A 12,691-nucleotide genomic window follows, 5' to 3' on the forward strand; every position below is an offset into this window, starting at 1 on the left:
ATTTTGTATTATTATAATAATATATAATATATTACTCAGCATTAGATACAATCAATTATTGAATCAATTATTTAAATAATGCCAAATAAAATGACAACTATTTGGAAAATTGTCTCTAGGCTCTACAACTAAATATTTGTTCTCATAGGCTAATATAAGTGGTCTGTAAAAGCAGACAGGCTTTCTTTTCTGCTGTGAGTAACTTAAAATATTTTACTGATTATACTCGAGTAACATTTTGTATGCAGTCAATACTTTTACTCAAAACTAACGGTGACATTTAGTGTCCGACGGTAATTCGGTTTTGCAGTCGCCGTATTTCCGACAGCACTTAAAGGCCCCAACCAACCGACCGACTTCGGACAGCCCGACTGTGGAAGCACTGAAGGAATCCAGAAGTTATTTGTGGCAAGTTCACATACCTCAGAGAAGGAGGAGTTGAAGATTCTTTTTTTTTTTCTTCTAAACAAGGAGGGTTAACTGTAAGTATTGATTCTCCAGATACATTCTCTACTTTTACCACATTAGTATTAACGCTCGTTGTCTTAGTCGTGGCTTTTTTTTTAGGTAGTTGACAGGAAAGCGGAACTAGCTAACTAGCAAGCTAGCAGCACATTAGCTAGGTTGACGAGTTGTTTTCCGGGTCTTTCCCTGTTTTAAGATACTTGAGCTCAACGGCAATTGTTCCAACAATGTAAGAAACCTTTAATCTGCTTCGGCAGCCAATGAAACTGTCATTTCCAAACGCTTTGTCTTGTTTAAGAGTGTTATTTGGGGACTTTAGAGTCCCACGTTTCGTATGTTGGGTGTGGGAGAGTGGTCGTTGGGGTTACTTTTGTTTTTGGGGCACGTTAAATAGTTGCTCGGAAACTAACTTTGTTCCACATGTTTTGAGACAACTCACGTCAGGTGCGTGGATTCAGCATTGGACCTATTTTAATGCACCAGTGGAAATGATTAACCATGTGGCCCCTGCGTTTTCAAGTCCGTCTTCTCTTTGGAGTGGCAGTTGGGGAAAAACATGGATATATTTGTCTTTCTATTTTTTTTTTTTAAATTATAGATCATTCAGTAAAATAAATAGAAGTCCATTGTCCAAGTTTTTTTTGTTTTTTTTTTGTAAAACATGATGTCACTGGCACAATGTATTAGGAGTCAACCACCCTGTCTCCAAAACAATTCACGCCAAAATTGTTGGCATCACTGTGCAAATGCTAGAAGGATTTTTTTTTTTTTTTTAATGAGGTGACTGTGAAAGCAGCATGATATGAGTGAGAAAATATGGTATGCCACAGTCAATCTGGAGGAACAGGTTTGGGTAGAAGAACAAGAACAGTTTCCCTGTAGGAGCCATTGTGTTAGCCACTCTCTGTGGGTGCTGTGAGGAAGCTTCAACATGAATCGGTATGTCCTTTTCAGGCTTGTTAAATTAATGTGGTGGCTGTGAACACCTAGTGTTGTGTCACAGTTGTGGTGTTTATTAAGAGTGCAGTGTGAAAACAAAGGGCTCAAGTTGCACAGGCAACAAAGATTCTGAATTTACCCAAGTGGGTGTTTTGGTGTAACCTTCTCAGCGCTGAGCCATGAGGATAAATCAATACCCAGGCTAACAGAGATGTGCTGTACTAATTGGTCTTTTGGTGTTGACGTGTTCATCTGCTCTTGTTTTTGCCTTACATTTCAAAAGTGTGTAGTGTCTATGGACGAGTCCTCCTTCAGTGTTACATTTGTAAATTTAGTATCGGTTTCTTGCCAAGTCCAATAATCAGTTACAATAAGCGGTCAAGCTTCTGTGAACCAAATGCCCTTCTTTCCAACAAAAATGCAGAGTCAGCAACAATAAAACCTCGGAACTGTCTGCCAAATAGACTATCTATTTTCCCTGCCCTTTTTTTTTTTTTTTCTTTTTTTCTCAGCGGTTTTACTTGCTGAAGGTTTTTAAAGCGACTTGAAGTTCCAGGGTTGTTTGCAAAACAGGAAAATGTTAGTAGTAATGAAAAGGAAACAGGAATTTTGCTTTCTTTCCTGTATGTTTGTATTTAAAATCTCTGGACTTGGAGCCAAGGCAGAACTTTGTGTTTATGGTTAACTATCTCTGTCCTTGACAGTGCAGACTTTCTGCACCACAGAAAACAAGCCAACTTCTCTGCTTATGAAAATCTTGGGATTAATTTGCTATTCATAACAGAATCTGTCTACTGTTTCCATTACACCATTCGTGTCACTGCATCCTATGATGCTGGTCTGCCTTACAGTTTGTCTCCAGAATGATTATCTAGAAGGGACGAATAAAACAAAACCTTTTTAACTCAAGTTCTCGTCCCTCAAAATGTTTGTGCTAGATGGTGTAGGTGTTGTTATGAATTAAGAAGCCATCCTTTGCAGCACTGTAATGAAGGGGTTGCTGTACTCTCATGCTATCCCCATGTCATCGTGTAACATAGGATTTGGGTTATTATTTCAACCAAACTGTAAAAGCAAAGAAAACTAAAAAATGTCATTAGTTGGCCCCTAAAGACGAATCGCGATCCACCCTTCCTTTTTGTTCGCTGACAGTAAAATGTTTTCAGCGACACTTCTTTGCCTCATGACTATCTTGCTGTTGCACATATTGTGCAAGAGCATGAAATCTTAGTGTTGATCTGAACACAGAGTGTGTGTTGCGCTGCTAAATGTCTATGCATATCATTATGTCTTGATGTGATTTCATAGCCCAGATGTCACATTTTTATGTAGAAATTCAGTACTTGCATCCTGTCTGTAATGTTAAGGGACCTTCATACCATCGTACATTCCCTAGTTTTCATTACCCACCTTGTGTATGCGAACCTTCCAGCCAATTAAGTAGTGGGAGTCTGTGAGATTGCTCTGGTTTAAGACCCTCCCTAAATCCATGAAGAAATCAGTGAGCACATAGTGTCTGTCATAATCAGTTAAGATTATAGTGGTTTCTATATTGAATGCATAGAAACTGTGTATGATTCTTTTAAGTAATAGGCAAAGTTGAAAGAAAATTTTAAGTACTTAATTTCACCATGACACTTATGAGCTCAAATGTAGTTTGTAGCTTGAATTATTTTGCATGATTACTTTATTGATTAACACATTATACAATACAATTTAACATGCATAATTCTTTACTAAACTTTTAAATGTCGTAATTTATTGCTCTAATAGTTCCTGATGAGAAAATTACTTTCCAGACTAATCTTATTATTGTAGTAAACCTGGGTATTCTCCTGCTGTTTAGCATTTGCCCTTCTGCTGCTGGTGTCCCTATCATCATAGTGCTTTTATCTCAGTTCCCTCTTTCTTCGTTCAGCTGGCCACAATGCAGCTCTGCTTCACACCAACAAGAAACTGCTATGGGTTCACAAAAGAATAGATTTGCTTCATCATTGCTCTAGTATCAAAGTGCCTGTTGTCTGACAGGAATAGAGTGTCATTTGTTTAGGGTTTGCATGTTTGTCTTCAGTTTCCGTATTAGAGGCACAAACATCTATTTCTCTCTTCATGAAGCTCAATGTTTGTCACTCAATAGTCATTTCATAATTAGGCTACAAGTGTTATACAGCACTGAGTTGGTGTCGGTGCTTTTCATGAAGTTTTTCATAACTAGAACTCATAGGAACCTGTAAAGATTTCATTGTAGGTTCTGCCTTGTTTTTATTTTGTTTTACAACCAAAAACTTTTTTTGGATGTCATAACAATATTTTAGATGTCAGTATAAAAAATATATTGGATGTTGTAAGATATTTTTGTATATTTGTTTTTGTATTGGATTTGTTTTTTAATTGCTGCACTCTGATGTAATGTTGCCGAACCCTCTTCCAGGCCGCAGACTATTGAACTTGGTGCCACAGGAGGAGCCTCCAAACAGGACAGCTGCAACATGGAAGACATGACTGTTGAACAGATAACCGCGAGGGCCAATGAATTGACTGATGAGGTATTGAGTCACACGCGCACACACAATCTCTCACATTGTTTTTTGAGCCAGTATGACGTTTCTATAAAGTGACTGTCAAACCAGTATCAAATGCCCAAACTATGAATGCTGCGGTAGTCAGTCTATGAGTGTTTGGAACATATGTAGATGGACAGATGAACATTTGCATAATGGGGAAGTCTTATTAGATGCTTAATAATTTTATCTGTAACATCAAGAATTAAAAAATAATAATTTTCTTGAATATACTTTTTCATGTTTGGTTACTAAAAATATAATTATAGTCAGTTTTTTCTTATATATTGTACAAATTGTACTTTCTTTACCCTTATATTTAACATTTATGTTTCACAGTGGTGCAAATCTTCTATTTAAGAAATCATAAGTGTATTTCTGAAAAATGTCAATGAGTTTAATTTATTTTTTTATTTTTTTGATGTGAAACTGTCAGAGCTGTACTTAATTTAGCCATGCTTTGAATAATAGGAATCAGGATTTATCATCATCATGATGAAATAATAATTTTAAGCATGAACATGCAATTGTGTCATACTTAGGAAATACAATAACACACACAGATAATCTAGGGCATTGTTGTAATGTGGCATTGCAAGTGCAGGGGTTGGGTAATTAGATTCATTGCATTCACAGTTGATTATTAAGCCAGGCGTTAATAGGAAGCATGTGAGGCTTTATGCCTAATTTAGCCTGATAGCTCCCCTACCTCTCTGTGGTTTTGACAGTTTGAATGTTGTCAGCTATATCCAAGTGTTTTATCAAGGAGATAATTGTTTAATCAGTACTCCAGGGCTTCATGTGATCAGCCATCTGATTCAGATGGGGGCAAATTAACTTACGCTTACTGGGCTTGTAGCTGTGCACTTTACCTTCCTGTAATTTTGACTGTACTAATTGTGGGGGTGCTGATGGGGAGGTTTTTTTTCCTTTTAATGTGATTTTTTTTTTTTTTTGTTAACCTATGATCATCTCTTTGTCTTTCTTCCTTCTTCTGCTTCCTCCTTGACATAGGAGATCATAAAAGGGACCATGCATGAGAGGCCCCTTCTGCTTATGCTACTTACTACTCTGGTTTTGGGTAACCATTCATACTACTCTGAGCATGGCTGACATTTACATCAGAAATTGTTATAGGAAAATATTAAGAAATGTTGGCTGTGTCCAGTAATTAAAAAATACTAACAGTGTTTACAGTGTGTATTTTATAGTTCATTGTGGCATATTGCAGCCAATAATACTTTTTATGGTAGTGTTACAGTTCACTTTTATGTTTAAAAAAAAAAAAGGCTTTCATGAAGCTTGCTGGAGCCTGCTCACATTCTGCCTAACTGTACTTTCATTTAAACCTTGACAAACAAATGACGAAAAAATAAATAAATACCATGAGCATGTCTGTATCTCAAAGATTTGTCACAGCACTGCAATCTGGAAAATTTGGCTAAGATAGCAATTTCAGGCTTAATTAGCCAAGTTCAAGGATTTTAGGAGACAAAATGTAATGTTTATCCACCCAAGTGATGTTCTGGCTAAGCCAACAGAAACCTGGCTGAGCTCAACACATTACTCTCGCCAGTTTTGTGTTTGTCTGTTTCCCAACTCACTGATTAATGTATTCAGAGCAAACATAACACAGAGAGAATGAGGAATCGGGTCCCAACTCTCTCTTGTTAACAATTCATTAGTGATGGCAACAATGGAGTCATGCCCTGAGTTGCTTTCGTGCTTCGCTCCTTTGAATGCTCTGCTCTATGTACAACACCTGCTATTAATAGAGACGCAGAGGTGTAACTCACCTGAACAGACTGCATTCCAGTTTGTCATCAGTACTTTTTGTCTGTGTACGTGCATGTGTGCTTTTGTCTAGGTCTTGCTTTAGGTTGTTAACTTTTCTCTCATGTTATCTCATCGGGGAGAGTTTAGACACTGAAACACTGTAGATGTGTCCTAAATCCAAGATGGATACCAATTGTGAAGAGGGTTTGAGGTCGCAACCAAACTGGAAGGCTAACAAAATTACATTTCCTCATCCCAGAAACTGTGCATACTGTACACAGTTTTGTTTATGCTTTCTAAAGGACAAACTAGGTATTCAGTTTTGTCTTTATCTAAGAGCTAAAAAAGCACATTGTCACAGCTTGCAGCCTAATAATAAGGGTAACTTTAGCCATTTTTATTTATTTTGTTGTTGCATAAGATGCAACAAAAGATGCATAAAACCAACACTGATTCTTCTTCTCTCCTGTTTAGTTGTCAGCCTGCAGGCTGGATTAGTTTGTCTATAGCATAGACCTCTGTTTGTCCAAAAAAGATTAAAAGCACATCTAATCTAATATGGACACATAGAAAACTAGGACATATTTCCGCATTGTATTTTATTTTATAGACCCACATTGATCGATCTAGAAAATATTTGGCTGATCAATTGATGATTGAAATAATCACCAGTTGCAGCTCTAATAATCTTGAAAGTTACTGAAAAAACTCAAAGGTCCAGCAAACAAATGTAACTTGAATCGTGAGTCATGGCAAAACAAATATATAATCTTGCATGATACTCAGTCAGCTGACACAGTGTAGAACTGCCGTTTACTTTTATATCTTGAGTATTAATATTGTTGCATTCGTCATGTTTTTTTATCACGTCCATCTTTCCATTTTCCCTAAACTTCCTATCGCTTTCTTATTGTCTCCTTTCTGATTCCCTTCTGCTGTTTTCTGTGCTGTCCTCTGCAACGCATTCACACCACTCAGTTGTTTTGTTAAAGGTAATTAGGCTAAGAAATTCCAAACAAATCTAAACTGAAGCCTAACATCTGGTCCATCTTTCCAGGCCTAAACAATTTAAAAATCACCATGTCCGGAAGAAATTTGAACACAAATGGAAGGGCACATAAACCATAACAAACAGCAGAAAATTCCCCTGTTGGAACACTGGTTACCAAAATGTTGTACTTAAAAACAAACTATCAGGGCATTTGTGAGACCAGAGACAAATTGGAGGTGTGAATGCACAGCTAATCAATTGTATGCCAAGAAACCTGAGGTAATAAATCTACATTTCTCAATATTATCTGAAACCTGTCTTTTTATTTATTAAGTCATTGGAAAGCACACGAAGGATGCTGCAGTTGGCAGAGGAGGTAAGACATTTAAATATTAACAATTTGGCATTTGACACAAAGCAAAATATTACTCAGTGTAGGACTGTTATAATATGCTATAATGACTATGAAGTGTCTCCACATTGCTCTATAACTTGCCCCTAATTTTGCTGTGATCAGGAATATGTCAAATGTATATTTATTTTTTTAAATGAATGACAGACTTTAAATAGACTTTGACATTGGTGAAATGTAAATTACATTAATGGGGCACTGTGGTCATTGTTGGAAAACAAAATAAATTACGTCAGAAGTAAAATGTATATATTCATTCTAATTATAAATAAGTTGTTCTTGTTATCCTTTCCATGGCTCTAAATCTGTTTTTAAAACTTTTTTTTTCCAGAGCAAACAGACGGGTGGAAACACCTTGGTGATGTTGGACCAGCAAGGAGGTAATTGTACAACATACACTGATTTTAATGCACGTGTTCTCACCTCCTTTTCCCAAATTTCATTTCTTTTTATTTGATTTTCCTTTTATAGGTAAATGGTAACAGGATGAGTCATTCTTGGTTCATTTATTTTGGAAGAAACTCATTACACATCAGAAAAGACATGCGCACCGCTAAATAATCTATGACGGTCAATATACACACCCTTAGCATCACGTAGCTTTCTTTTTTGGATAGTTCATGATTGCAAGTTTTTGGCATGACATTATCAACCAGATAACATCTTGCCAAAATGAAGACAAATTAAAGTATTTCAGCAACATTCTTTGCATTTGTAATTATGTTTGTGATTAAATTTTCATTTTTACTTGGGGCAGTCCTGGATGTGTGTTTTATAGAAAGTGTAAGGACAAAGATGTTTAGGAATGTTATGCCTAAAGAAATGCATGGATTTTCTAAGTTTCTAAGTTCAATTAATTTGTGCAAAGTGTGACTACAGGCACTGAATAATGTATAGAGGTCATTAAAAAAGCTGTTTTACATGGCATCTGCAGCAAGCGTCACAGTTACACTATAATCCAACACTTGGTATTACTGCAGTAAAAATGTTTATTTATTTGCATTGGAATTCACCCCAATGATCACAGCCAAGTATTTATTATTGGTTATCCTGCTTAATTTGTGTGACAACTAGTGTGCCGATTGTTCAGTAACTGTGTTAGGGTGTTTAATGCAGAGCAGTCACTGCTTTATTTCTGTCTTCTCAAACGTTTTTTCCCTGCAGCTTTGTGTGTGTGTGTGTGTGTGTGTGTGCATTCCTTTTTTTACAAATGTGTAATTATTTGTTGTTCTACCTGCAGTATTTTTGTCTTTTTTTTCTGCCACAATGACCCAGTTATTGACCCAATTTAAGAATCCACACAGCAATCATTACATTTAATGTAATCTATTCAACACTTGGATAAATACGTGGTAAACAAAATAATAGCAATAAGGTTCTATCCTAATGTATATCGACGTAAATCTACCCAGATACAAAATGGGGGACCCTGACATTGAGGGGTGTACCTGTGTGTTTTAGAGCAGCTTAGGCGTGTGGAGGATGGCATGGACCAGATCAACCAGGACATGAAACAGGCTGAGAAAAACTTGACTGACCTCTCAAAGTGCTGCGGCCTCTGTGTCTGCCCCTGTGACAGGTACACCTGACACTCCAGGCTGCTACAAGCTTTAAATACCTTGTGATATTTTAGATGCACAGCACTGTTTTATTAGCAGCTGGAAGATGACCTTTATCATGCTTTTCTTTCATGAAATATTTTTTCTCCATAGACAACATAGTTGTTGTAGCATTTCTATGGCTAAAAGAACTGATGAACATTTGTGTACGTTTACTGAAAGTTGACATCTTCTGTACATCAAAACCGTAAGCCGTGAAGTTAACTCTCATTGCCCAAGTAGTATTGACCAATAACTTAGACATCAACCTTAAATATGTTGTAAGAGTTTTGATAAATGCTGTTGGAAGCTGTATTGTTGTCTGAAACTTTAAATTTCCAACATAATGCTGAACATTTCAAATTTGCGTCAGCTCTAATTTAAGCCTGTCGTTTTTACCATAGCAATGGCAGTGGATGCTTTTTAATATTTAGCATCAGTGTTCTCTGCTATAGTAAACTGATGGGCCAAAGAATAAGAGTTTAGAAATAAATTTAAAATATTCTTATTTCTGAAACCTGTGTGGTTATTCCATTAAGTGGGACATTTTGGGAACCAGTGACCCTTCGCACTTCAACCTGTGTTTATTAGCTATTGAAAACCTCCGTGTTGTTACACTCATCAGTCAATGTGCTTTCACATGATCACTCTATAAACTAGAGACCTTTGCAGTTTGACATGGGGAGAAACTTTGCTCATCATGTGTATTTTATGGTCAGAAAATTGTTGAGCATTCACGGTGGTTATGAAGTGGTAGGGAATATGACTGTGAAGGCTTCTGTGAACAGTCTCCATCAAACCGTAGTGTTATGCTGTTTGTGTGTAGTAAGACCATATCCAATTTTAAACATGAACAAATAATCTTCCCAAAATGCTATCGCACTGGAGAAGAGGATTGTTTGATTACAAAAAGATAAGGTAGGGAATCTTATTAACTATGTTATGATAAATTAACATCTATGAACATGGTAATCACCTCCTAATGAGTTTGTTTTTTTGTTTGTTTGTTTTTTTAAGACCATGTGATTGCTTTTGGAAATTAACACTTTTCTGGTTCTGGATTTACTGGTTTGTTCTGAGATTTTTATTTTTTTTTCCTCCCCCTCCAGAGTGACAACTATCGAACATGACTCACGGTACAAGCGTACCTGGGGTACTGGAGAAGGTGACTCTGAATCCAATGGCTCTAAGGTTGTCTCAAGGCAGCCGTCAGCTGTTCACAATGGTCAGGCTGGCCAGACGAATGCCTCGGCACCATCAGGCCCGTTCATCAAGAGGTAGGATTTTTCTCAAGAAACTTTCTATAGTGTGATCCGAACCATGGTGTCATTTAGACATTGTGTTCATCTTTTTTGACATTGACACATACAGTACAGCGTAGACTCTTTCAACAACAAATTGTATTTTACATCTATGGTACAGGGTAACCAACGATGCACGTGAGGATGAGATGGAGGATAATCTGCAGACAGTTGGCAGCATTATTGGCAATCTGAAAAATATGGCTGTAGACATGGGCAATGAGATTGAAAAGCAGAACAAACAGATTGACCGCGTTGCTGAAAAGGTAAGAATCTGAGATAAAAATCCACATTACCATGACAAAACATCTAAAATTTGTGACTTTCAAGCATTATTTAACTTTAATTTACTAATAATTCTGCACAGAACACTTTTTACATTTGTTTTAAAAAAGCGAAGTTAGCAAACTTACAGGCATCCTGTGAATTTTATGCAACAACTACTTTAAAAAAATGGATTTCTTTCATCTTAAAATATGATTTAAGGTCGAATTGTACTTCTCCGTCAATAAATGTAAACTTCAAATCAGACCTACACTCATACCCGTTTCTTTTATAATTGCATGGTAGACGTACGTGTCCACAGGAGGGCAGTATCATGTTTAACAAACCTTAATTAGCTGAAAATTTACGACACTCAGTAAAGTTAAACCCGGATTTTAATGATAAGAGACCTTTTTAAGACCTGTGTAGGAATGGTTCTTTGGCAGGGTGCTCTGCTGAGTTGTGGTCTAATGAACAGAGCACAAAATTACAATGACAAGAGAAAGTATGTGAAGCCTCTAGAATCCCTTGTTTTCTTCAGTCAGATGAGGATGTGATGTTTTTGATAGACATAGAGAACCTCAATCCAACAAAGTTGGGTGGCTGTGTAAACTTAAAAAACAAACAGACAATTCTCATAAACCCAGATTTTATTCACAGTAGAACATAAGCATCAGAAGTTGAAACTGAGAAATGTTATTCATTCCATTTCATGGAAAATATTGGCACATTTTGAATTTAATGGCAGCAACACATAAAAAAAGAACAGGGTGGTGTTTACCATTGTGTAGTATCCCTTCTTTTCTGTAAATATCTGGGAAGTGAGGAGATCAGTTGCTGGAGTTGTAGGAGAGGATGTTGTCCCATTCTTGTCAGATTCAGGATTCCAGCAGCTCAACAGTCCTGGGCCTTTGTTGCTGGATTTTTCATTCTATGATTCACCAAATGTTTTCTGTGTGAAAGGTCTGGACTGCAGCAGGCCAGTTCAGCACCCAGACTCTTCTCCTGCAAAGCCATGCTGTTGTGATGGATTTGTTGTGTTGTGTGTGTGTGTAGTTTAGCATTGTCTTGCTGAAATATGCAAGGCCTTCTCTAAACGAGATGACCTCTGGATGCAGACTATATGTTTCTCTAAAACCTCTATGTACTTTTCAGCGTTGATGATGCCTTTCCAGAAATGTAAGCTGCTCATGCCATAGGCACTAATTCACCCCCATACCGTCAGAGTTGCAGGCTTTTGAACTGTCTGCTGATAACAAGCTGCATGGTCACTCTCCTCTTTAGTCCACAGGACACCGCATCCAAGGTTTCCAAAAAGAATTTCAAATTTGGATTAATCTGTGACCTTCAAAGTCTTCACCAATTTTTAGACGGTTTGTCACAGATTGGTAAACCTCCGTCCATCTTCACATTTCAAAGGCTCTGCCTCTCTGAAATGCTCCTTTTTTTTTTTGGATATTCCAATTACTTTTTCCAGCCTTGCTCTTGGTCCAACTTTTGAGATGTGTTGCTGCAATCAAATTCAAAACAATCTAATATTTTCCATGAAATGTTTAAAATGTCTCAGTTTCAACATCTGATATGTTATTTATGTTCTATTGCGAAGAAAATATGGGTTGATGTGATTTCCAAATTGTTGAATTGGGGTTGTACAATGCTCTGTCCTGTTATTGAATAAACCTATGAATATTTTGAGAGGTAAGAATTTGTAATTTCAAATTGTGTAATAAATTTACATTAATTGATAATACAAACCCCCTCTCTTATTTTCTTTCAGGCGGAAATGAACAAGGCTCGTATTGATGAAGCGAACCAGAGAGCCAATAAGCTCATGAAATAGACGACCCTGCTTTTTCACTTTTACCTGCCAACCTTGAGCCTCTGTCACCACACATGTGCATATACCACATACTTGCACACATGCATAAACACACACACTCTTTGAGAGCATTCAGGCGTTCTTTTTGCAAGCAGTGTGACTGCACCAAAATGTAAATGGAATCCTCAAACATCGATATATTTTTATAAATTGGCCACCAGCATTAAACACTCAGTTATGCCGAACTTGTAGAAGCAGTGTGGGCATCAGAAACTGCTCCAAAAAGAAAGTGACTCACTGCCTATGACTTTTGTCTGATACCAAATATGCACAAAACCTGTTGTAACATATCTTAGTAATCACAGGAAGGGATGTAGCACAGTTCAGCTGCCTTTTTTTCACCACCTTTGCCTTTCTCTTAAAGTCAAGACCTATGAACTGTCTCTGTCTGTGCATATCTGCTATGTATGGAAGAGGTCACTGGTCCATACTGATGAACTGTCTTTTAATGATATACAGCAGACACCTAATTTTTTATATATATATATATATATATATATATATA

At 36.9% G+C, this 12,691-nt stretch overlaps 1 protein-coding gene across 3 annotated transcripts; it reads left to right on the plus strand.

The window, feature by feature from the left end:
• The first annotated feature begins 323 nt into the window (after nt 1-323).
• On the plus strand, nt 324-12,691 carry LOC137101646 (synaptosomal-associated protein 23-like). Of its 3 annotated transcripts, none has more exons than XM_067480330.1 (8): nt 324-482; nt 3,836-3,950; nt 7,067-7,108; nt 7,476-7,524; nt 8,606-8,723; nt 9,852-10,019; nt 10,165-10,309; nt 12,085-12,691. In XM_067480330.1, the coding sequence occupies exons 2-8, from the start codon at nt 3,894-3,896 to the stop codon at nt 12,145-12,147; spliced, it is 642 nt and encodes a 213-aa protein (XP_067336431.1). In that variant the 5' UTR covers nt 324-482; nt 3,836-3,893; the 3' UTR covers nt 12,148-12,691. The 3 variants fall into 3 exon arrangements, with proteins under 3 accessions (XP_067336431.1, XP_067336430.1, XP_067336429.1); XM_067480329.1 differs by lacking the exon at nt 324-482 and adding an exon at nt 537-694; XM_067480328.1 differs by lacking the exon at nt 324-482 and adding an exon at nt 1,273-1,404.

Source organism: Channa argus, chromosome 16 (genome assembly GCF_033026475.1).
Source record: "Channa argus isolate prfri chromosome 16, Channa argus male v1.0, whole genome shotgun sequence".
In the NCBI taxonomy this organism is placed as follows: Eukaryota; Metazoa; Chordata; class Actinopteri; order Anabantiformes; family Channidae; genus Channa; species Channa argus.